The sequence below is a fragment of the Colossoma macropomum genome, unplaced genomic scaffold, assembly GCF_904425465.1.
Source record: "Colossoma macropomum unplaced genomic scaffold, Colossoma_macropomum, whole genome shotgun sequence".
In the NCBI taxonomy this organism is placed as follows: Eukaryota; Metazoa; Chordata; class Actinopteri; order Characiformes; family Serrasalmidae; genus Colossoma; species Colossoma macropomum.
Window position 1 is genome coordinate 9,117,782 of NW_023494799.1, and position 24,080 is coordinate 9,141,861.

The 24,080-nt window shown below is 46.2% G+C and overlaps 1 protein-coding gene across 1 annotated transcript; it reads right to left on the minus strand.

Annotated features, from left to right (window-relative positions):
• Positions 1-63: 63 nt before the first annotated feature.
• On the minus strand, positions 64-23,504 carry midn (midnolin). The gene is made up of 8 exons (XM_036586119.1): positions 23,219-23,504; positions 20,626-20,854; positions 19,139-19,226; positions 18,971-19,033; positions 12,336-12,812; positions 12,104-12,224; positions 11,214-11,528; positions 64-3,357 (listed from the first exon to the last, which is right to left on the minus strand). Exons 1-8 carry the CDS (start codon positions 23,289-23,291, stop codon positions 3,095-3,097), a joined length of 1,629 nt encoding a protein of 542 aa, XP_036442012.1. The 5' UTR covers positions 23,292-23,504; the 3' UTR covers positions 64-3,094.
• Between the last annotated feature and the right edge of the window lie 576 nt (positions 23,505-24,080).

Here is a 24,080-nt window from a genome sequence, read left to right on the forward strand (position 1 = left end):
ATGCCAGCACGAAGCCCCAGGTTGGGGTTATATCATAATAATGAATGACACAGACAATAAAGCTGTTTTCTTCCAATTTATTACCTAAAAAAGAAAATGTCCTATCACAAGTCACACTGAAATGTATTGCTTAAGAAAAAAATATATTTAGATATTTTCTTTTGTTTTGTTTTTTTTTTTACTTGGTTATTTCCATTATATTCCACAAAAACAAAAACAGGGGGGCATAGCCATGCCCCTTCTTCGCCTTCTCCCACTTTTTAAAAAAATGCACAAAGAAATACATAATTCACAGTTACCATTTTGGTTTTTTATAAATTAATACAGTCACACATGTGCTACACCGGTCTATAGCTAGAACATTGTATTTTTGACTCTTGTTATTATCTTTAATTGTTGGCTACAAGAAAGAACAGGCAACTCAAATGATGTGAACTTCAACAAACTGTATTGTAAACGCCCCCCTGCCCCACCCCACCCCTTAAAACGTCCCGCTCTCAAACTCATTTTTTTTTTCATTTTTCTTCTTTTTTTTCTCATTTCACATATAGGTGAGGCACACACAGAGTATATTTCATACATATATGGAAATTAAAAAAATGTTTGGGTGGGGGTCAGGGTGGAGATGAGGGGAGGGGTTTGTCCTTTGAAATCTTTTATCGAAGGAGGGAGGAAGTGCATGTAGTAACCTGTCCTTAAAGGACGTTCAGAGTCAGGGCACTTTTTAGCTGTAGCACTACAGCGGAACCTTCCTCACTAATTTTCATTTTATTTCTTTCTTTCTTTACAATTGATTTGTAAATTTGTTGCTTTTCAGCTTCTTGGCGGTAGGACAGATTAGGGTTTAAAGGATTTTACAACAAAGTATGGAGACCTGAAGCCATTCCTCTATATCCAGGTAGTGCTGAATACTTGCAAAAAATATATTATTATTATTATTATTATTCTACCAGAACTCGTATGATACTGAAGAACTTTTTTTTCCTCGATCACTGAAGGGCAATTTTTTAAGGCACAGAAGCCTTGACATATTAGAGCTTCCACCTTTAAGAAATGCAAAGAGTTGCCCAAATAATTGGAGAAAATGATGATGTTTTGGCAAAAAAACAAAAAACAAATCAAGAATATTGACAACAGCAAAAAAATGGAACATCCCTATCTAGTCCCCCAGTCCCCAAGTGTCTCATTGTGAAAGTTAAGGCCACTTGAAAAGAAAAAAAAAAAAAGACTAGGTTCCCCTTTAGGCAAGTAATCTCATTGCAAACTCAGTGAGTGCAATCGTGTTCTTCTTTTCACTTTTCCTTTCGTTCGTTTTTTTTGTTTTTTTTTACAAATTCTTGAGTACAGTTTTAAGTCAGTAGGGGCAGACACTGGTCCAACGTCCTGGGGCATGCTGTTTAGCTCTGTGGACCCCTTTTTGCTGGGTGCAGAAAAAGTTCAGTTGCTCTAAGCTCATCACAGTCCAGGAATGCTCCGTGAACACTGTGTAAAAAAAAACGACCAACACAAACAAAAAAGGCCTGCCACATGGTTTGTTTCGCCACTGATATGTAATGTCATCTCTAATTAGGAAATCCTAGTCAGCTGAGCAACTCTTTTCTTTTTTTTCCTCAGAAATGCATGCATTTTTTTTTTCTTTTAAGCACCGGTTTCTCTCGTTCTGTCGTTTTTTTTTTTTTCCTCCTACAAAAAGGTGAGGCTAATTCACACATTTGCATGCAAAGTAAAGTCCCACTTAGCAGCAGAACTGTCGGGTCTGTGGAAGGCCTAATTGGATGTTAGTGCATCTACCAGTGAGGCACTATCGAGTAGGTGAAGATGGCGACTGCAGGCCTATTGTTCTCTTTCTTGATCTAAGAGACAGGCTGAGGGGCCTAAATAAGGGCAATTTAAGAACAATTTGCAAAAGGTTTGCTCGAGAGACTAGCATCGCGTAGATAAGACAGGGTAGTTATCATGGGGAAGGATGGGGTCCAAAGTTTGTTAATCAGTATCTTCCTGATCGTTTCCGAGAAACGAATAAAAGCCTTGCCAGAATGAGCTATTTTAATGGACTCTATGCTAAAATGTACCTTTTTCTTCACAGATATGAGGACAAACTGAAAGGAACTCTGTGTTTAGATAGCTATACGACTTACACAATTTATTTCAGGGCTTCACCCAAGCCATATTCAGTAACTATTTTTTAAAGTATCATGTTAAAAAGGAAAATATATATATGTATATATATATATTTATATGTATATAAACTGACTGACTTTACAGTTCATCATATTTTGTTTCTTGTTTTTGGTGTTTTTTATTTCTGTTTTCTGAGAATAAATCCAACTTTAAACCTCTGTCACTACACCGAGCTGCATTTAAGAAGCATTTGCGTTGTTGAACATGCATTGTACCATTTCTTAGTTTTGTAAATCAAAAGATATGTGCAAATAAAACCTCCTCGTCCATAAGATCAAAAACCTGAATGCTATGTGGGTAATGCTACATATTTTTTCTTTTTTTTTTTTTCAAAAATAGTAAATTGATTAATAGTAATAAAAAGCATAAACAAAAGAAATAACCCCACCCATTTGAGATCTGCTTCATGGCTCCTAAAATTGTTTTAAATGCCCCTGTGGGAAAGAAAATAAAATTAGGTGGCAGCAAGACCAGTGAAGTTTTCTGGATTCGTGGTAGCTGCGTTTGCCCCGTGTTCTCCTTTGGAAAGGAAAAAGAAAAAAAAAATTAAGAAAAAAACCCCAACACCATTAAAGTCTGCTATGCTCATTTCTTGCGTTTTTTTTTTCTTCTTGTGACAGTGTGCATCTGCGTCCTCCGCGGTTATCAGTCTAATCCAAGTCCACCGCGTAATCAACCTGAAATTCGGTCCATCTCCTTAATGATACGCTGACGGGGACATTACGGTAAAATGTCAGTTTAACTTCCTTTGTGAAACAAGTCTGTGGTTGAAGGGAAGCATACAATGCTTTGAATTTTTCTCAGTCGTCACCAGGCTGAAGTTTCACACGGTTCCCCTTCCTGTACACAACACCCTATACTCTGTCGGCTCGTCTCCCTCCTCCATTAAGACGACGCGCCCTCCGCTTCCGTTTCAGGCCATGATGAACTCCGACTTCATGTCGGCCTTGACGTCCGGCTTCCACACAGAGTCGTCAAAGTCCAGGTCCAGGGAGCCCTCGCTGGACATGCTGCTGTTGCTGTTGCTGCGGCCGGCCTTGCGGTTGGGCAGCCAGGGGTAGGGGGCACGGGAGTCCCTCCTTGCCTTCCTGCGCAGACGCTTCTGCTGCATGAGCAGCTGCAGACGCTCCACCTTGCAGCGCGTGGCCCGGTTCTCCGTCTGCCGCAGCCGGTCACCTGGAAATAGGAAGAAAGAGGTGGAATTAGAGACATGGTCTGCACAAACAACTGTCATGCAACATAAAGGCATCTGAAGCTCTACGAGGTGGACCAAAATGTGGGACCGCTAGAACAATTCTGGACCTGAAACACCAGCATTTCTGCAGTTCTGAATCGCCCACCTGGGCTTGTTCACTTACCAAAAACGTAAATCATACAAAAACATCATTTTACACTCTTTTTTTCTAAACTCTTTTTATCCACTAGAAATATATAGGCTGTTTTTGTTAATACGCCTTCAAGGCTGATACATGTTTACGAGCTCTGTTCTGATTGGTTATCATGTATTGTGCCTCATTTAAAAAGCAGTCCGACCTGAAACACTCCTTATAACTTCAGTGTAAATGGGCATCTGCTGTAGGTTGAAAAGGTGGATATGTATAAATATGTTGTTTTTTTGTGAAGCAATAAATTCAACATAGGCTGTGTTTGCAATTTAGTTTCCATATGGGGAGTGAATGTTTACACACTACAGAATGATCCTTCAGGTAACTACTAAGAATTATCGTATGCTGTTATTTAACATTCAAGTTATGTGCAGCGTGTTGCCCAACCACATTTGAGCCCTTTGAGTTTAAGGGGTGCACTATGCACTATTTTTGTGGCTCTACACCAGTGGTCACCAGCCCTGCTCCTGGACAGCCTTTCTGCAGACTTTAGCTCCACCCTACTCCACCTAACCTGATTCATCTAATTACTGCCTTGTTATATTTGGGTTGAAAGCGAAACCTGCCAGAAGGTTGATCTCCAGCAGAGTTGGTGACCTCAAGGTATCAGATCCCACCTGAACAGCCTCAAGACAAATAACCACTTATTTTTAACTTAAATCTAAACTTATCGCTCCAAATTTGTGTTGGCGGTCTCACTTGGTGTGTCAGCCACCCTGCAGCTTCCTCTCATGGCCCCTCCCCTTCCTCTACATATGACAGCTTGCGACCACTAAGTGCAAACAGCGTGCAATATTCCGCACTTCATTTTTCCAGCGGTTCTAGCGCATCACCCTGTACAAACAGTGCACTAAACCTCTTTAGCATTTCCCAATGTGAGTGTGCAACTTGCTAAAAGTGGCTAGTGCTTTATGAAAGTCCTCAATTTGAGACACAGCCGCAGTGTTTGGGAAGTGAAGCTTCAGCATGTCTCAGCTGAGCCTGTGCAGTGCTAGCTAAGGTGACGGCTCAGAATAAATACACCAGAGCTTGAGCCGTGATGCTGATATGCTTTAAAGAGACAAGCTGTGATCTGTTCCAGAGGCTCTCTCTCTCTCTCTTTCTTTCTCTTTCTCTCTCTCTCTTTCTTTCTCTATCTCTCTCTCTCTGCAGACACATACAGTTGCACATGCTTGCAGTATCTAATATCGGCATAAAGCGTTTCAGGCTGTGGCCCCCCATGTCCTTTCTAACAATGCTTATCGGAGAACACGTTGATCAAAATGTCCTGGCGGATGTGACCTTGAGATCTCCAAGGAGGTCTAGGAGACAACTACCCAGGTTCCACCACAGAGCTATGTTGGTGTTTCTTTCACAGGTTCTTCCATGCTTATCACTGTTGCAATACTAACTGCATTTTTTAGCTGTTGATGTGCCGATTGGAAAAGAGAGAAAAAACCCTCCAGGGTTTTCTCTTCCCTGAGCATCAGACCGCACTATTCTGCCCAACCTTAATTTCATTTATAAATATATTCAGAAGGATGGAAGTGGGGGAAAAAGCAACCACAATCTATTAGCTAGCTCCATTAGGATCTATCCCAGAATTAAATAATGAAATAAAAGGGGTAGAATGTCAATAATCCAAAGCATGGACCATCTTTCATTGGATGCAGTCTGCCTCACACACACACCAGCAGCAGCAGCAGCAGTAGCTTTTAACATGGATCGATGGCAAATTAAAAAGACCTATTGATTAAACCTTAGCTCTAGTGCGGCAATCCATCTCCAGGCGAGGACACGGCTATTGGCTTTCAATAGAAAATGCAAGCGAATGGAAATTGTAAGCGAAGCAAGCCAGGCTTCATCCCCCCACCACCCTTTTCCTGGCCTAAGCTCATTGAACGAGTAATCACCCACCCAACCACCCCCCCCAGATTAAAGAGAGCCCCACAGCACATACACCCCCCCGCTACGTCTGCTTTAAGAGGGGAAGAGAGGTAAAGTATAGGAAGGTCCATGTTGTGGCATTCTACCCCAGTTGGATAGATTCTAAGGGTGGGGATCAGATATGTGTGGCAGAACCCGAATCAATCTCCTGCCCCATCTTGAAAACGGGAGATTGTGTGGGTTCAATTTTCCTTTGTACTTAATTAGTGTCTTTTTTTATCAAGGGGTATGATTCTTCCACGTAAAAAAAAAAAATAAATGCCGCCCTGTCTACTGCTATTGCTCCCCCATCAGCTATTCACTCGAGAGGACAGGCCGTATAAACAAAGGCTTCACTGCATTTTTGCATCGCTTCTCCTTCCAACTAAAACCTGCCATATGTGGCATGAGCACAAACAAAAGAGGGTGCCAGGTAGAGCATGAGTACCTCCCTTCATTCTGCCTGCGTACATACATGAGCGATATGGCCGAAAGTAGTTTGCGGCCTATGCTGAGATGCACTGGGCCTTTGTTCTGCTCCGCCACCCCCCCCACCCCACCCCACCCGACCCTCTGTACCCCCTCGCATGAGCTACCATCAACTTCCCCCTTTTCTAAGAGCAGAGAAAATAAAGCAGCGCTTCTATTTGTTCCCTGGCTCTCTCCTTCACGTGTCCTCCCCAGTAGTCCCAGTGCTGCTGCTGCAGGCGCAAATGTAGGGCAGTCACCCTCACCCTTGAGCATGTCAGGCTTGCCTCTCCGTGATAACTGCAAGAAGCAAGGGGAGGAAATAAATGCACATACTTTGCATGCAAGCTGATGTGCTCCAAGGGACAAAGCTAAAAAAAAAAAGAAAAAGAAAAGGCCAGAGAAGCTCATTAGGAGCACGGAGCACGGAGCACGGCATGCCACTGCAGAGGTATTGTACCGCACTCACAATAGGCTCAAAGAAGCTCAGGGAGACCCCTTCCGACCGAGCCAAGCTTTTTTTGTTTGACTGCGTGCTTTTTTCTTCTTTGTGAGAATTTGCGGCTCTGGACGGTGTCCTTTCCCACACATGGGTGCTAGAGACAGGGATGCCCTCCCAAATGGACTGGCAGTACCTGACAGGGCTGCATGATATATTGGTTATCAGGATATTGGCAACATTACGGTATACTGCGATATTAATAGACAACAATGTTACGGTATTTTTTTAGTTTAGTTTTGTCTACATCTTGCAACTCTGCCACCCGCGGAGGATGGCAGGAGCATACAGCTTGTGCTTTGGGGAAATGAGGACAGGACTTAACCTGCATGTTCACTTGCTCGCTAACATCATTAGTGAGCCTGTGTGCAGAACACTGTGGCCCAAAGGGAGGACTCCAGTCTCTGTTTATGGCGGCAGGGGCTATTATCTGTGGTTGAGCTGGCCTAGCCTGCAGCCTTCTTTTAGTACTGCCCGAACTGACATAAGTGTATAGAAAGAGCGAGAGAGAACAAGATAGGGAAAGAGAGGGAGAGAGAGAGAGAGAGAGAGAGAGAGCCTTGGGGAGAAAGGCCAGGCAGCAAGCGTGGGGGCTGGGCGAAGGGGAAGCGGGGATACACCGTGAACAAAAGCAAGAGCGAGCAGTAAAAATGCTTGCTTTCCCTTTCTGCTTTTCATGCTTTTAAACCTCCTGCCTTTTGCAAAGACTCGGGCACACACGCGCTTGAGGGCAGGACAGGAACAGAGTGATCTTTGCCAGCAGCAAATCATGAGTGAACGCGGTGCAGGTCACCAACAAGAGGCACGAAAAGTCGAGAGAAGAGAATGCCTCCCCCTCCTCCCCTCTCCCCCTCGCTAGCCTCCTCCGCCCTAGCTAAGTCCCTACGCCAACGCTGCATTGTCTCCGCGTGAGCTGTATGCTGCAGTGTCCTCAGTTACACGCAACGCAAACAAACCAAACCCAGAGCACTAAGCGCTAATGCAGACCCCAAAGCTGGTGCCCAAAGCCACGTGCAAGCGGGGGAGGAGCCGTTCAGCTGTTCAGTCTGCACATGACATATACACCTGGCCTTCCTCTCCAACCCCCATTCCTACCCCCGCTACCACCCACACCCCTCCCCCAGAACAGCGCTGCGACAGGGGCCTCCGAGGGACATAAAAAAAGGCAAATGAGAACAAGTCTAGAGAACAAGAGGCTGGAAAAGATTACACTGGAAATCCCTCTGGAATCTCAAAGTAGCAGCCGCTCTCTAACAAAAGCCGCCGCTTGGCTTTTTTCTTACGGCAGAACCGTGTTTTGAAATGGGGACAGACTCCGGCTCGCCTTGTGCATCTGGGCAAGGAGGCTGATGCATGAGAATGTATTGATCGCTGCATTGAAGGAGAAGGATTTACACCAGGCCCTCGTGCTGATCGCCACGTGAGGGAAGAAAATGGAAGGGAGACACGAGGAAAGAGTGGGGGTGGGTGGGGAAGGTGAAAGTGAGCGAGAGAGAGAGAGAGAGAGAGAGAGAAGGACTTTCAAGCAATCAATAAAGCAGCTGGCCCAGCTATAGGCATTGGGTCAGTTACAGAAGACTTGAGGGTAAGCAGTGATCTCAGCCCAGTCAAGCAGCCCACACTACAACAGCTGAGCAGCACCAGTGAGCTCCCCTCCATTGATCCATTAAAGATTAGCTTAATTAACAGTTGTCTTTGACTTGCTTGTTTGTTTTCCTCAAAAAAAAAGTTCTGTGATCTTTTCGAGTCGAGATGTTACAGCTCTCTCATCAAAGGGAGATTTCGCAGCAGCACATCACTGCTACACAGCACATCACTGCTACACAGCACGTCAGAAACTATGTCTACAGCTTTTCACCAAACCCTACTGATCGGACAGACTACAGTAAGGACCATGGCAAGCCAACATGAACAAGGCTACTTTAATGCACAGATAAATAAAAAGTCCTACAGACTTTCCATACATTAACGGACATGCCCAGCTGTGCTCTCAAATCAAAGCACGCTACTATGCCATGATCCAGCTGCAGCATGTTCCTTGAGAGCTGGAAGAGAAGCCAGCTCTGCCTCGGGGGGAAAGGCAAGCTCGGAGCTGCTACACGGCACAGGACAGGCATTGTGCTCAGCCATCTGGAGCTTTAAACCAGGGGAGCTTTTACCAGCCCCGCCATCTCCAGCCCCTCTTGGATGCGATGCCATCAATGACCCCACAGGGAGCCTGCATCTCAAATAACTGTTATTTGCATACTGGGAGCAATAAAGAACATCAGATAGGGGGTTCTGTACAGCCCTGCCCAACAGGAAGGGAGGCAGGTTCAGTTACGGCCCCGCAGCAGCCAACAGGCGGCCTGGGGGGCTTCACACACACACTTACTGATGGCATAGCTGCACCAGGGAATGAATTATTGAACTGCGGCCAGGCATGGGCAGGTCAGAGCTCCATAGCGACAGGGAGAGAGGCCTGGGGCACTCAAGCACAAAGAGATTTACAAAAAGTGGCAAGCTGGGGCTCCAGGAAAGAAACCAATGGTACTGTTTAAACGAGGGGCAGCCAAGGACAAAGAGAGCCGAGATTTTGACATTTCACGTTCCGCAGAATGTACACAGGAGCTGGGAGCATTTGCTTTTGGGTGGATTAAAGGAGTGACTTGAGGAATTTGAGCAGTCCCCACCCCAGTCCCCCCTTACTCTCTCTCTCGCTCTCTCTCTCTCTCATTCTTTCGCTCGTCTGAAACACAACTCCACCCAGGCTCTCTGTTCCCGAGCCCAAACTAAACTAACCTGACCTGACAGATAGTGAGGGGAGAAGAAGGAGGAGGGCATTCCTCCCCCTACCACCTGCCCCCCCAGCCATGTTTCAGACTAAGTTTGGTCCCCCTTTAGTGATTCTCTCGAGCTCTGCAGCCAAAGGACACAAGGACTAAAAGCTCTAGCTAATAGCTAATATTTTAGCCTTCAGGATCTCGTTCTGTCTTTTTGCCTTTCGTTCTCTCTTTATTTCTTTCACCACTTTTCCTTTCTTTCCCTCCCTCCCTCCCTCCCTCCCTGTGGTACTGCAATGGAACAGACTGGTGTTCTGCTGAGCTATTTCCTCACTCTGGTCAAATAAAAGGGCAGGCCCGCACTGGGCAGGGAGTGCTGAGACCCCACTGAGCACAGGACTTTTGCTCCCAGTCGCCAAACCCTCTCCATAGGTGACCTTCCCCCTCCTGAGGCTCATAATCTAGTCTAGTCTTACCCCCTCCCTGGCCTCCTCACGCATGGAGGCCACAGCCAGTCCAAGCCGAAAGTCTGATCAAATCATGGGGTGGGGGTGGGGGGTGTGTGTGTGGGGATCAGTTGCTTTCTTCATTCACAGACTACGCTTACACATACTAGAGGTAGATGAAGAAGTGACGGCCTCATGGAGACAGCGCAAGTATGTGACATTTCCAGGAGCCGGGTTTACCCAGAAGCTGTGGAACATGCTTAGATGTCTGTCTCCCAAGCTATTCCTGTAGTCCAACAGAAGCAGATTTCTGTGAAAACTATAACTGTCATAAAGTCACCAGATGCTGAGAAAATAAAGCCTCTCAAAGCCTGAGTCGGCTTTTTGGTCACCTGCTGCCCACGTCCCCCAAAGCAGACCAAGAAAGCACAAACTAACAGGCCAAAAAAAAGCAACTCTTTGCTGAACTACCCTCCCCCCACTTTCCAAAAGGAAGCACCAATTAATCAGTGAGCAGCCACTGGCCAGCTATAAACACAATTTTTTATGAATGGACTCTTGGTAAGGTTTTTTTTTCCTTTCCTGCAGCCCTCCAAACACAATGAGCATTCTCTTCAAGCTCATGTTTCTTGTATAAATCTCTCTATTTAAAGACCGAAAGGAAAACAAGGCGTCATTGAGGAGGCCTGGCTCGTGGTGCCTGGATGGCTTTTACAGATGGGGCCTGAGTGCTGGCCAGCCAGAGTGGAAACAGTAGGATGGTCCATTGACTGGAAATGTGGGAGTGGAACAAAGGCCGATGATAGAAGCAGGGGGTGAGCGCACCGAGCACACAGATCAACTATGCATTATCACAAAAGCATGGAGGATTCTCCACCCCCTGCAAAACAGATCAAAAATCATTGTATTGTTCAAATAATCAGTGGGGTTCTTTCACTTTTCACATTTTCACAGTGTTAATGAAATCAGCTATGCTTTCAGCAGTAAATAGACAGCATTGTTTCATTATCCGAAAGCACGGCAGCAGCTGTGTTCTCTTCCCCTCATACACTGGAGAAAGGTAATTCAGTTTCTGGAGACAAAGCAGGGTACCTGCCACACGCCCGTGAAAGATCTTAGCTGACTATCTAGCTCGCACCCCCCCCCATTCATTCTCTCCTAGAGGAAAGCTGACACCATCAGCACAGAAACAAAGCCAGACCTGCTGCTGCTGCCAGAACGCAGCCACTGAAGCCTAACAGAACAAGTCTGCCAAGGAAGGTATTGGAATCCCAAGATAGCGGCATCTATTCACTTCACTCTACTTCTCCTTTACCTTCTACAGCACCACAAACACCAGACTTAAGCTGTTCTATCAAATAGTGCCTTTACCCTTACCCTAAGGGCCTGTGTGTAGGCCCATATTTCAGTTGCTCACTCACATAACACACACACACACACACACACACACACACACACACACACATACATATATATATTTATATGAACTTCTTTTTGGCACATTCAAATGCCCATCGACTAAATACATTCCCAAAAGAAAAGAAGCGGATAAACAAATGTTACTCACCAAGAGGCTTGCACATTCGGACCTGGCTCTGGCATTGGACCAGGGGGTGGAGGGAGGGTTGGTTCACCGAGGGCATGGAGGTAGCTTCAGAGGAGATGCCGGCAAGTTCAGACGTTGCTGGAGGGGAAGGCGGGGGTGAGGGTGCTGGAGAGCCTGAACTGCCGCACTGTGTCTGGTAGCGGAGCTGCGTGAGGGATGCGGGCATGCCCTGGTAGTGGCGGGTAGCACTCAGGAGATCATTCAGGATCTGCAGGATGGTGCTGATGTCCCGTCGTGGGCGCCCGCTGCTGTCTTGACAGTTTGGATGCAAAGTGCCTGAAGGAAGAGAAAAGGCACAGACACAAAAAGTCACAACCTGTCCTGAATTCTGATTTTGAACGCAAGGCACTACTTAGACTTCCCGATCTACATCTTGAAGGGCATTCTGATAGGGCCAGAAAGATGTTTCTACAGACAGTCCTTCAACCTTTGATTTGACTTGCATGAAGAAGAAATCTCTTGACACTAAACACTAACTAACGTTGTATTACCTAATTATTACCTGACTAATATTCTATTACTTCACCCTGATAGCAGAACAGCTTAAGTGTCATGGCTATTATCAAGTTTAGTTTGGTTAGCTACCTAACATGTAAACAACTAGGGCGACAGTCTGACTCTGTGTATGCAAGTGTTCAAGTGGGTTATTACATTCGGTGTATCACACCCCACACTTTTTTCAGCAAGTGAGCACTATTATGTCTGTATGACGCAGATACAAAGTTAAGAAGGGTGGAGAGGAAGTCAGTAACAAAAAGAAATGGAACTGGGTTTAGGCCTTCATCATACTGCTCCTTTCCAGCACAGGAAGAAAAGGTAATTTGCTCAGAAATACTAGCTGCTCGGAATACCTGAAAATGTTCCAGAGAAAACTCCCGGAGCGTGGTTGACAAAGCTTTCGATGATAGCACCTGGTTTGCGGGAGCGCGAGGGAGCATTGCAGTTGCTGGCAGTCTTAGCAGTGCAGTTTGCCTGTGGAGGACATCGGCAGATGGTAAAAAGCCTGTCTCTATCTCACAGTCTATTTAATCCTATGATCCATAATAATCTTGCGGGATTTGGACAGAAAGGATTGAGCCTTACCTCTGGACAGGGGGCAGCAGGGCTGGGGCTGCTCGGGGAGCTGGGGCAGGCTGATGGGGGCTGCTGGGAGCGGAGGAGGCCATCCGGTAGAGGTGAGGGACAGGGCGGGGTACTGCAGTGTCTGGAGGCTGAGGTGGGGTACATGAGGGGCACAGAGTGGCCAGAAGGGGAGGGAGTAAAGGCTGCAGGGCTGGGTGGGAGTGTTGTGTGCCGATGGTGGGGGTGAGTGTGTTGATGTGGGTGTGGGTGCAGGTGTGGGTGTGGATGGGGGCTGTGCGAGACTCGAGCAGCAGAACCCACGGCCCCTGCCGAGTGTCCCGTCGTGCCTTCTGAGGTCCCACGTGAAATGAGGTGCTGGTGCTGCAACTGCTGGCTGCCCGAGTGCTGCGCTGCCAACTGCAGCTGGACAAACATCATGTGATCGCCTACTCGAAGGGCCAGGGTCAAAGGAGAACGGCCAGACAGGAAGTCGCTGACCTAAGAGCAGGAAGAGAGGGAAAGGGAGGATTTAGGAATCTCCCCAATGCGCAGCACTCAGTTTGAACAGATCTGTCAAAATAACTGAATGAATGCAAGATTGTGAATGCCGTTGAAGGAATAAGCACGATTATGCAAAAGAGCACACACAGTCACACACAAACACTCCCCCAGCCCTGAACTCTACCATTCAGTACACCCACAAAGGGCTAACTTCTGTCTGGCCTCGGGCCTGAAAAATCCACCATAGAAACAGGATGCAGACCCACTCGCCTTGCAGCCGCATAATAGCCGATTGTTTGAGGGGCTGGGACGGATCTGGAAGGCTTGCCCATTTTAGGAGTGCCCAGAATGGGAAGCAGAGCCAAGCATGGGGGCTCTGACCCCTACAAATCAGGAAGAGAAGCACACAGGGCTTGTCTTGACTTGGCTCCCCAAGCACACTCATAACAACTTCCCTCTTGTCCCGTCTCTGCCTCAGGCTTTCTTTGTAACAGCTGCCACTTACTGGTTTGGTAGGAGGACAGAGACACCTTAAATGGACAGTCTTGGTAAAGATCCCTTATTCTTACTTTTCTGATCTGCTTAGGTTAGCTGGAAAGTCACCTCTAACTACTATAGCAAGATAGATGTTTCAAAATGATGAACACCATGTGCAGCTTTTTAAAGAACCAATGAGTAACCCTGAATCTCCCTGCTTTTGAGAAGAGGTGCCTAACCAGTGCTGAAGGCTTCCTTCATTGGGTTGAGAATAGTGGCTCCAGTGCATTCAAACCTACTGAGAAATCTACTTGATGTTAAATAAAAAGCCACCAGAAAGGACCATACCAAATAGAACACTACAGAGGTTCTAAAAATGTTGATCTCAATTTAAATAAACTGCATTGCTGTTGATATCAAGTGAGAACACAGTTTATGCAGAGGGGCTATATGCACAAATTGTATAAGACAGCTTCTCCAAGAGAACAATTTGGTTTTGCAGTTGGCTTATTGGCTGATCTATTTTTCCACCAACAATTTACTCTCAGCAGCCGAGTGACCTTTACCACAGGAGCCAGGAATTAAGACAGAGAGGCTCTCCTTGCATCTTCATTATCCCTAAAGTCATGGATGTTCAGTAACTGATAATGTGTCCACACTAATCAAAACTTCATCCACATATTTTGAAATAAAGCTTATGTTTTGAACATGAGACTCTATAGGAAATGGGGTCTGTGGGAAACTCCATGCAAAGGTCAACAATGAGTCACCCCACGTGGTGGGCAGAGAGGATCCCTGCACTGATTGACAGCTGTCAGGTAAACTGTAATACTGATTTGCATCAGCCTACACGGTTCAGGCACTGGAGAGAAGTCCCTGCAATAGCTATATGAATAACCTTTTCTGAGGCGAGAGGCAAAGCCTCCGCATCAGAACGTGTGGCTCTGGCGCAAAGCCCCCGAGGAACACCATGCTTTGGGACTGTGAGTCGACGAGTGGGCACAGCAGACCCCGCATTAGCTTCACAGATCAGTCCCCCCCCAAGCCAAAGAGTCACACTGACTCATTCGCAAGGCCCAGACACTACCCACATAATGAGAGAGTGCGCTAACCCCAACCAACCAGTAAAAGTGGCCCTGAGAGGCGAGGACAATCTGCAGTCTGCAGGCGGCAGAGACATTCCCCACAGCAGTCCGCTGCTTGACTCAGAGTCAGACTGTCAATACATCGCCCACCACATGCTTCTCTTATATAAAAAAAACAAAAAAAACAAATGACCGCTGCAGGGCAATGAGTTTATTCTTTAACTGCCTTCTCTTGACTTTGCTGATATTACAGCCACCAGCAACCAAAGACCACAGATTTTATTCAAATGTAGGGTCTTCACCAATGGATGGAAAATAGAAACCAACTAAAATACATTAGAAATCCATCATGGAGAACACGCAGTAGCTGTCCAAGAATGATCTTAGTCAGCTACTAGACCTCAGCATTCTTCCTTTCAGTAAAAAAGACGAGGAAAACACATGTGACCTGTGGCTAGAGTCAGCCCTGACTTCATGGGTGTAAGAGAAGATGTATATGCCCCCGTTGGCCTGTAGCATCTAGAGCGACGGCCTGCAGCACCTGAAATGGGTCAGGCGCTCGAAAGCGACCGCCACAGCTCTGTTTAAACACTTCTCTTTGTTCTAAAGGCCACTGACTTCGGTCCTCTGGCCAGAGATGACAGATCGTGCTCTGATGGAGCGTTCTAAAACGACGGCATGAAAATGTTTTTGAACTCGTCTGACCTTCAAAAAGGGCCCCAACCTGTATCTTCCACCCTCGCTCTCCAAAAGGCCAGAAATAAGGCTGGACTAAAGCTAGACAGTGTTGTGACACAAGGCAGTTTCTAGAAGTGTGAGTACTATGGTTCCATATGTGCTTCTGCTTGGACTATCCTTAACCTCTAAGGACCTACAGCTAACCTCTCCTTACTTGTCATACTGTCTTTCTTGTTTTGTTACAGTGGCATTTTGCTCAGCAGTGGGCTGTGGTTGCTATGCAGTGAAGAGCGAGTGAAGGAGAGAGAAAGGAAGACGGGGGGCAGGCAGGGGGGTGGTGCTCAGTTGCGGGAGAAGGGGGCGGGGGTGGCAGCAGAGTGGAGATGCTGCTGGATGGTGATGAAATATTCAGTGAGAGTATGCCTCTGGCTTCTCATCCCCACCCCCCCAAACTCAGAGGCTAACAGTGTGTATGTATCAGGGTCCCTGCGGTTCAAGGAACTCATTTGCAGCCTTTCCTACTTGCGGCACACTAGGCCAAGAGCTGGAGCTTGGAACAACAGAACAGTGCCATTCGCCCACTGTCCAATGACTTCAATCCCTAATGGAGTGGCCGAAGCGGTCAAATCAGAAGACTAACCCTTTCAAATAAACAGAAAGTGCCCGTCATCGAGTCTTAAGACTAGGTCAGTGCAGAAAGTTCAAAACTACCTTATTAACCTCTAGCATTGACTAGCAGGTTTTGATCGCTTAAGGGGTCTATTGATATAGTCTCCACAGAGAGGCTCAGTGGGTCAGGATGCAATAAAAAGCCCTTGTAAAATAATCAATGGCTTGCATCTTTCTCCGAATCTTGAAAAGAACACCATCTTCAAAGATTTCACTGAAGGGACGCTGACCTACTCAAGGTCTGGCTGAGACAGAGATGGTTAGGAATGGGGAAGGTCCAGCGGGCGATGGCTGGATTTGATCAGCTGAATGATTTCCAAATCCAGAGTGGCATGCCTGATGGGCTGCCTGCTAAAGCTTCTGTCAAAAACAAAACCTTCTTTTCTATATCCGATCTGAACCAAACAATCAAATCGCTTTGAGGTGTTTCAAGGGCTACAAAGAAGCAATCCACTTAGACTTTGCTCTTAACTCCTGCTGGGTCCTCTTTCCCTCCCTGCCTCCCTCCCCCACTCCCTCGCGTTCTGCCTTCTGTGTGATCAGAAACATGAACTGTGAAGGCTCAACACCTTCTTACTCAGCCTGAACTGGCTCAAATAGGCGAGAGACTGTGTTATAAGAGACTTTTATTTCACACATCCATAATAGTGAGGCGCAGCTGTATTTCATAGATATATTTACATGCATTTAAATGCCATGCCATTGCTAGTTCAAATGCTAAAAGGCTATTGTGAGAGAAAACCTTTCCTTGGACAGCAAAACAGTGGTTTTGTTATAAGCCAATATTTTGTGACTACTCCAACCTTATCTGCAAATAAGCCTAGTCACGAAACCACGTCCTTCAGTTAAAGTGGCTGAAAAGGAGGGGGAGACATGCCAGTCACGAATCAGAGTGGTCGCCTGTCTAACCTTTAGGTTTTTGTTTTTTTTTTAGAATAAAAGCTTGCAATTGTACACACCCCTTTTCTCTATTTATTGCCGATCAGGAGAACGCAAACAAATCTCTCTTCCTGTTAACCACGCCATCCCTTGCGCCAGCTGATCATATAACACAAATTTGCATTACGTTCTGATTTCTGATGACAGTCATTTCGTTTTAATTGCTGTACAAGTCATCGCTGTCCAGCGGGGGGCCACGTCACTGAAACCTTTTGTGTCTTCCTCCCTATTTTTATCTCCTGCCAATATAGAGCATTCTGAGTCATCGCTGTCCTTACTGGTAATCTCATATACTCTCCATGAGAACCCAAGTAGGGGCATCAGAAAGGGCAGCTCTCCCTGCTGACAATATCCATCCCATCCGACCCCTCCCCTCGCCTTCCCTCTCACGCTCAGCCAGGGAGGGGGTGGGAATTACGAGAGGGGTGACGGAGAGGTGACTCGTCCTACATTGTTAGATCCCACTATTTGCATCTGTCCGTTTTCAGACACAATGACAAGCCCTGGCTCAGTGTGGACACGCTCTGAAGAGGGACGGTGGTTGTCACTAATGCAGGTGGGGAGTTATGACAGGAATATGTGACTGCGAAGAACAGTGAGACTGGGAAGATGCAGCAGTTTTGAGAGACAAACTGCCTTGTTATTCCCAGAGGACAGAAAGAGTGATGCACCTGCTTTCAGAGGCAGGTTAGCACAGACACTGCCAATTAGGGAACTCTCCAGCTTGGGGGAATGTGACACTGGTCATTATTTCTACCGGAGGGTCATTGAGACTGACGTTAAAACTGTTATGCACTTGCTTTTAGATCTCCTTATTTATCTGCTGATATCTATGGGCTGTGAGGTCATTTAAACTGATACCCAACTTGCAGTGGGGAAGGATGAACAACACTAATTTGAATCCTGTTGGAAGCGCAGTACTACATGCTTCGGTTCGGATTCCCTTTCCTTTGCCTTGGTTCGGATTCCTATTTAACAACGATGGGAGGAAAAAAAAACATGAGACGTCGCTAAGACATGTAAAACCACAGCAGCCTCAAATTACAGAGCTGCAGTAACAAGGGAAAATACTATCCCAATAATTGCCAGTCGTCCTTTTCCATCAAACACTCTCCATCTCATTACATGGAAGTCTAAGATAGATCTTTCTCAGGAAGCTACCCGAGTGCTCCGCGGCTAAAGCCCTTGGAATACTGACACTGCTAAATGGTGGCCTTATCTGCTGTAACTCTATGAGTGTGGTTCCGAGCACATCAACCTGATCTGCTTGCTCTCTGTGACACACGTACACATACAAATCAACCGCATAATCGGGTGGGTGGGTTTGACCCAGCGCTCATCTCGGAACTGAACACTGAGTTCAGTCAAGAGTCATTTTTTGTCAAAAGCTACTCATACCCCTCTATTTATAGCCATTCAGTCCCAAAATAACTAGCATGTTCTAAGAACTGAACTGACACAGCATATTGTAAAGGTATTCCTAGAAAAAAAAGCAACTGAAATGCATCACAACAAATAATAAATGAACCAACAAGTCATTACGACAGCTCAGAAACTGTTTCCGGCTAGCAGTTTGCTGGAAGAAGCCATGGGCCAGAGCAGGGCTGCATTCAGAGCCATATGAAAAGCTTTTCTTTAGGAAACAGACGACACTGCAGCTGCTGTGAGAAAGCGTGCAGCATGAGAAGAATGGTGCACTCCCCTGCCAACCCCCAGCACACACACAAAACCTCCCTCCTCCTCTCGCTCATACACAACCTTATTGCTCTGTCATCACTATAGGCTCTTTTGCTCTCTCTTACATACATACAAAACAAGGATCTCCAGTGTATATACACCTGCTGGAGAGTGACTGAGTTAAATGAGAACAGACAATGAGAAGCTGGCATTCATTTCCACCTAATTTTATTTACAACATGGAATGCCAATAATACTGTCTGCATCCAGAGCCAAAATATTGTCCAGCTAGCACCAAAGCACAATACAGGCCTCAACTGTAAATGAGCAAATCAGAAAAGCTGTATCATTATTAATACTGAAACAGTTAATAAAAGTGAGCTCGCTGGTTGTATTTCACAGCAACCCGACTCTGGGAGCATATGCTTGCCTTCAAAGAGGACTGGGGTCTTATTGAAGTGGGTGCTAGGTGGAGCTTGCCCTAGCTTGTCTCAGCTCAGAGATGTTGCCAGGAAACTGGAGGGTGTTTCTTAAAATATGCATACTAAGAGTGTTGAGGTTTAGCTACACATATACATCCATCTATTCAAGCACAGCTGCCTTATCTTTAGTACATGCATGACTTCTTACCTGCGTTTCTGTCAGACTCTCCAAGGCCTGCATCACTGACTGCTCGGGTCTTGATGCTTGAGACTTAAAGGAAAAGAGAATTGAGACTCAGTTTCTCTGGACAACGCTTTCAGACTGTGCATGCGTCAAAAAAAAGTGTCTGCTGCATGAAGTCAGCGCAATCATTACCATTAGACCTGCTTCAACCGTCGGGACGAGAGTCAACTTGCTCCCGTCTGTAATGCCCAAATCCTGAAGTTTCCCTGAACTCAGGCGCCTGCAGAGACGATGGAAACTCAAATAAGCATTCGGAGAGCGCTGGAAATCTCACGAGGTGAAAATAGATTACTCATTTCTCCAGTTCAATGCCAGTCAAATTCAAAATGTATGAATAAAGTTTATGTTATTACGTGACATTCGCGCATGCACATGATACACTGTAAACATTGTACTTGCTGACAGATAGTGCTATCAAACTATGACTGGCGGCTTATCAGCAACTTGGCCATGCAAATGTATTCACTCTGCCGCCAGACACAGTTTCTGTCACCTTACTTTATGATTATGAAACATAAATGCAGCAGTACCTTACCTTTAAACTGCTATTTTTGATTAAGTTGTAAAACACAGCAAAATGCAACCTTGGATTTATTACAACTATGGAAAACACTTCAAAAACAAGGCTAAGGCTTTTAATGTATCCTCTATTATTAGGCAATGCAGCAAGGCAACCCCCAAACTGCTGATGTACACATACAGACATGTGGCTAGGGCTAAATGTCACCTCCTGCTGAACAAAGGGACTCAGTGCGCTGCCTGGAGGCACCTAAACCAAGAAGAAGACATTAAGCAGGAGCCCCTGGTTTTAGAGGATGATGTAATTTGGTGGTTACTCGCGGAGGTCGTTAAATTGGCCTGATTCAAGGCGAAAACAATGCAACTGTTAGGGGTCATTTGCAAGTGACAAAGAGGCTCTCTCTCGCTCTCCTCCCAGTCCTACCACCTTTGTGCTATTGTTAGGCAGGCAGAAGAGCTCGCTGAAACTAACATTGCCCCCCTTTTCAACATTAGGGAGGAATATTCTAGCACATCATTGTGAGCCTCCATAGGGGCACCTTTATTGTCCTGCTTCCACTTTAAAATGACATCTGCTAAGCCACACTTAGTCTAATTGAGAGATCCATGCAGCCGAATCAGGGCACTATGCAGTATGCAATATGCATACCAATTGCTGGGCCTTAATTCTAGGTCCAGTGCAAAAGAATATACCACAGTATATGCAAGTGGATGATAAATGCAACTGTTTTCATTTAAATTTCACCCTAGTGAGTGGGATTTCAGCCCACTGGGTACAAAGACCAACCTAACTCCCTCAGCAAAACAACATACAATCAGATGATCACTTTTAAGGAGTGCTTTTGTGCTATAAGATACATGCAACTATACTCAGATAGTCTCAAAGGCTCAATACAGTGCATGAACCACATACAGGCTAAACATGCCCACCATAGCGAGCACTGTAAGCCACTTACTATAAGCTTCAAGGCTCCCGTGCTAAATCACATCTGACCTATTTACCTTTAAAAACCGCATGAGATGGAAAAGAAAGAAAAAGATAAAAAGGGAACGTAGGCTCGTGCTTATATACCTACACAACTAAGGGAATGAATACTCACGTCTCTTTGTGCAGCAGAGCGAGTCTCTCTTTGGGCACCTTCAGTCTCTGAGACAGTCTCCTCTTCAGCCCTTCCACCGTCTCCTCGGCCGGAAGGGACAGCTCGAAGCGCGTGCCCGTCGTGGACTGAATGTGCAAACTGATAGGCGGCTCGCCCGGGACGGCCTCGCAAGACGGAGCTCCGCGGCTCGCGCAACTCCGCGCGCTCGGCTGCTGCTCCATTCGGTAGCCTGCGCGTAACGGGAGGGTGGCAAGACGAAAGAGAGAGAGAGAGAGAGAGAGAGACAGAGAGAGAGATCAGGCTCAGTGTCCCTCCAAAAAAGGCTACCGGTCCCGTTGCTTTTCTGACGACACCGTTATGGCTCCCTTTGCCGTTCCAGCGCGCGGATAAAAGGCACCAGTATTCCTCAGAAGCACCTATTCCCGTTCTGCGAGCGCGTCGATGTCCACAGGAGACGATCCGGATTACTTCACCGTTGGCTGCCTTTTTTCCCCTGTTCTTTCTTTTTGCCTATAAAACACGACGAGTGCGCGCGCGTCGCGCAAAACAGACCGTTCATTGCGCGCTCCGGACTCCGCTTTTAACCGCTGTCGGTTTCGATAGACCGTACAGGCAGCTGCACACACAGCCAGAGCCTAAGCACCTCCCGCAAGCCGAGCTCCGCCGAAACGGCATCAAAATGAGCTTTTTTTTCCCTCCCCCACTTTACAATGCACCTCGCTGCCACCGTGTTACGATTCCACCCACGCCCTCCTGCGCCGCCGACCAATCCAAGGAAGCTCGGGCGAAGACGTCATTACCCCAAGCCAATCGGAGCCTTACGTGGACACTCACGTGGAGGATATGCCCCGCCTACACCCCCCCTCCCTCCGACACCTCCCTCTAAACTACGTCTTTTATCCTCATTGAGGACGAATCGCGTCTGAGTGGGCGGGGCTTGAGCGGCTTAGGAACAGCCAAGCTCCGCCCTCCACTGCTACACCATTCATAATGCAAACTGCTACCATAACAAAAGGGAACCCAGCACAAGCTCGACTGTTTCTGTTGTTACATTCAGCAGCATATACAGATGCTGTCGTCGTGCTAAAACTGAAGCCTGCGTAGCCGTAATCCTGACCTGCAGACAGGAGAGCAGTTAAACAGACACAATGCCAATGTAGGATACACCGAACACAATGAGGAGAGCCCTCTGTAGTTATAGTTAGGCTGCAAAGATGGCAGGGATCACGCTGGCGGTTCAAACAGGTCAGTGTAAAGGGCATTTTCAGCATTCGTCACTGAAATGAGGGCAGCAAAATTTCACCCTCACGTCACTGAACAGTGTCGCCTGCCAAGTGTCCTTAGTCCAGTGCTGGCCTGATATGGACTTGGCCACCATATAGTCAAAACAAGCACACACTTGAAAACGAGGGTTCCTGTGTAAAGGCAAAGGTTCTATTAAGAACCAGATCTCATGCCTGAGTTGTTCTTTGCATGGAGAAATGGTTCTTCAGACTGGTGGAGAATGAGAATGTGTTCTATATAGCACCAAAAAGGGTTCTGCTATTGTTACAAGGTTAGCAAAGATAGCTTTTTGGTGATATACAGAACACATTCTCATTCTCCACCAATCTGAAGAACCATTTCACCATGCAAAGAACCTTTTAAGCACGAAATGGTTCTGTATAGAATTCGCAATGCAAAAACCAGCTATTGCCTTTACTAAAGAACCCTTAATGAACCAAGTGTGCAGGATATGAATCTATTCTATCATGTATCACACCTGTACACACCGAACCGGCTACTTAAATGATACAAAGCGCTAAAGAAAGTAATACACTGTATAAATTTAGGCTACATTAAATTGAGAAATGGCTCCAACTGAGTGCTGTAATGAAGCTGGGCTTGAGTCCGATTACCTTGTGGACAAAAAGCAGTTCGTATCCCGAGTTTCACGAAAGCAGAACAGGTACTCGATCGCCCACCAGTGGCCAGAGAAGGTATACGACTCTAATCCTAAAATAAACCCAGTTTATAGCCCCTGTGTTTCTCAGCGGTCAGTCCATCGCTCAGCCCCATCTTTGATGCTCAGTCCAGCAGGAAACTGCGAACAGCGCGGGTCTTATCTGTCGTCTTCGTCATATTTAAATAAGAGTGTTTACGCCACAGTCTTCAGATGGACAGATAGGCAATGGAGACTGGGAAGTCACAGCATGATACACATGATCTAGATCGCCTCTACACTGTACGACTATTCCCCGAAATCAGGATAGATTTGCAGAATAGACTTTATTATTGAAAACAACAGCTTTAAAAACTCTCTGGATTCAGCGGTTATAGTTACATTAAGGGGGGTTTTCTGAAAATGGACTCATGAAGAGGTTATACAGATATGCAAGCCTTAAAGCTGCTGCACAACACAAAGTTTTTTTTCTGAGAAATTCAACTGCGTGTGTGTGTGTGAGCTCGTTAACCTCAGCTGGGTGTGATACAGCCTGTTAACAGCCCAGCCACACCAAAGCAGTTGAAGCCGTTTTATTTAGTTTTTTTCATCCACGTTTGCATTTAAGCACTTTTCCAATCTATCAAGTGTAGCACTGGCAGTCAAACTTACCAATTATAGTGGCGAAAACCTCAAAGTTCCGCGACAAAGTTTCACAATCCTCAAGATTCCCCAGTTTTGGCATGTATTGAGTGGAAATCTGCTAAACTGTAACTCGCACAGATCCAAGACAACAGCCTATATCCACTCTGTCCACAAATGGCTGCAGTGTTATAAATCAGCGTCACGATGCCGATGTGGTTGAGCAGCTTTCCCTCTTATATCAGTCCGTATGAACGCCGGTATTCCGGCTCGTTTCCAGCCTGCTTGCTCGGCTCGCTGTGACTTAACAGACGAGTGTATTCCTAAGGTTAGAGTTGAGGTAAGACAGCTCTCTACTAGGCTCCCTGCAGAGTGGGCGGAGAGAGCGATTACTGCGCTGTCAGCGTGTGACTTAAGGTGGCGAGCTCAAATGCGAGCTGTGTACAGCCACAGTGTACGCCTAGTTAACATGTCCGAGGACCTGTAATAAAACGTGAAGCCTATATCAGCGCGTTATAAGAATGTAATGACGTTTTATTTCCACTTTAGAGTTGAGTGTGAGAGAATTTTGTCATTTGTCATTTCCCTGTCGGGAAACAGGTCCACCTTAACAAGTAGCCTAGTAAAAGAAGAGAACGCCCTTTGGTACGGAAGAGGCGTAACCAGTTATGACGACATATATGAGAGAGAGAGAAAAAAACGACGCTAGGCAACCAGTGCAGCAAAACATATTTCCTGGATACACAAGAACACGGCGATAAACAACGGCTTAATTACTACAGTGACGTCACAATGCAGGTTAACAATATAAATCAAAAGATGTGATGACATCACAAGCGGTGCGAATGAGCTTGAATTTCGCATCATTTTCACTGGAAATGAGGTCAGGCTA

Bases quoted from the DNA above. Each gene is read 5' to 3' on its own strand.
- midn (XM_036586119.1), bottom strand. From the start codon at position 23,291: ATGCCAAAACTGGGGAATCTTGAGGATTGTGAAACTTTGTCGCGGAAC. The intron at 19,034-19,138 runs GTAATGATTGCG...TTTTCCTTTAAG, and splicing joins CGGTTGAAGCAGGTCTAATG to TCTCAAGCATCAAGACCCGA. The intron at 11,529-12,103 runs GTATTCCGAGCA...CTCTTCCTTCAG, and splicing joins TTTCTCTGGAACATTTTCAG to GCACTTTGCATCCAAACTGT.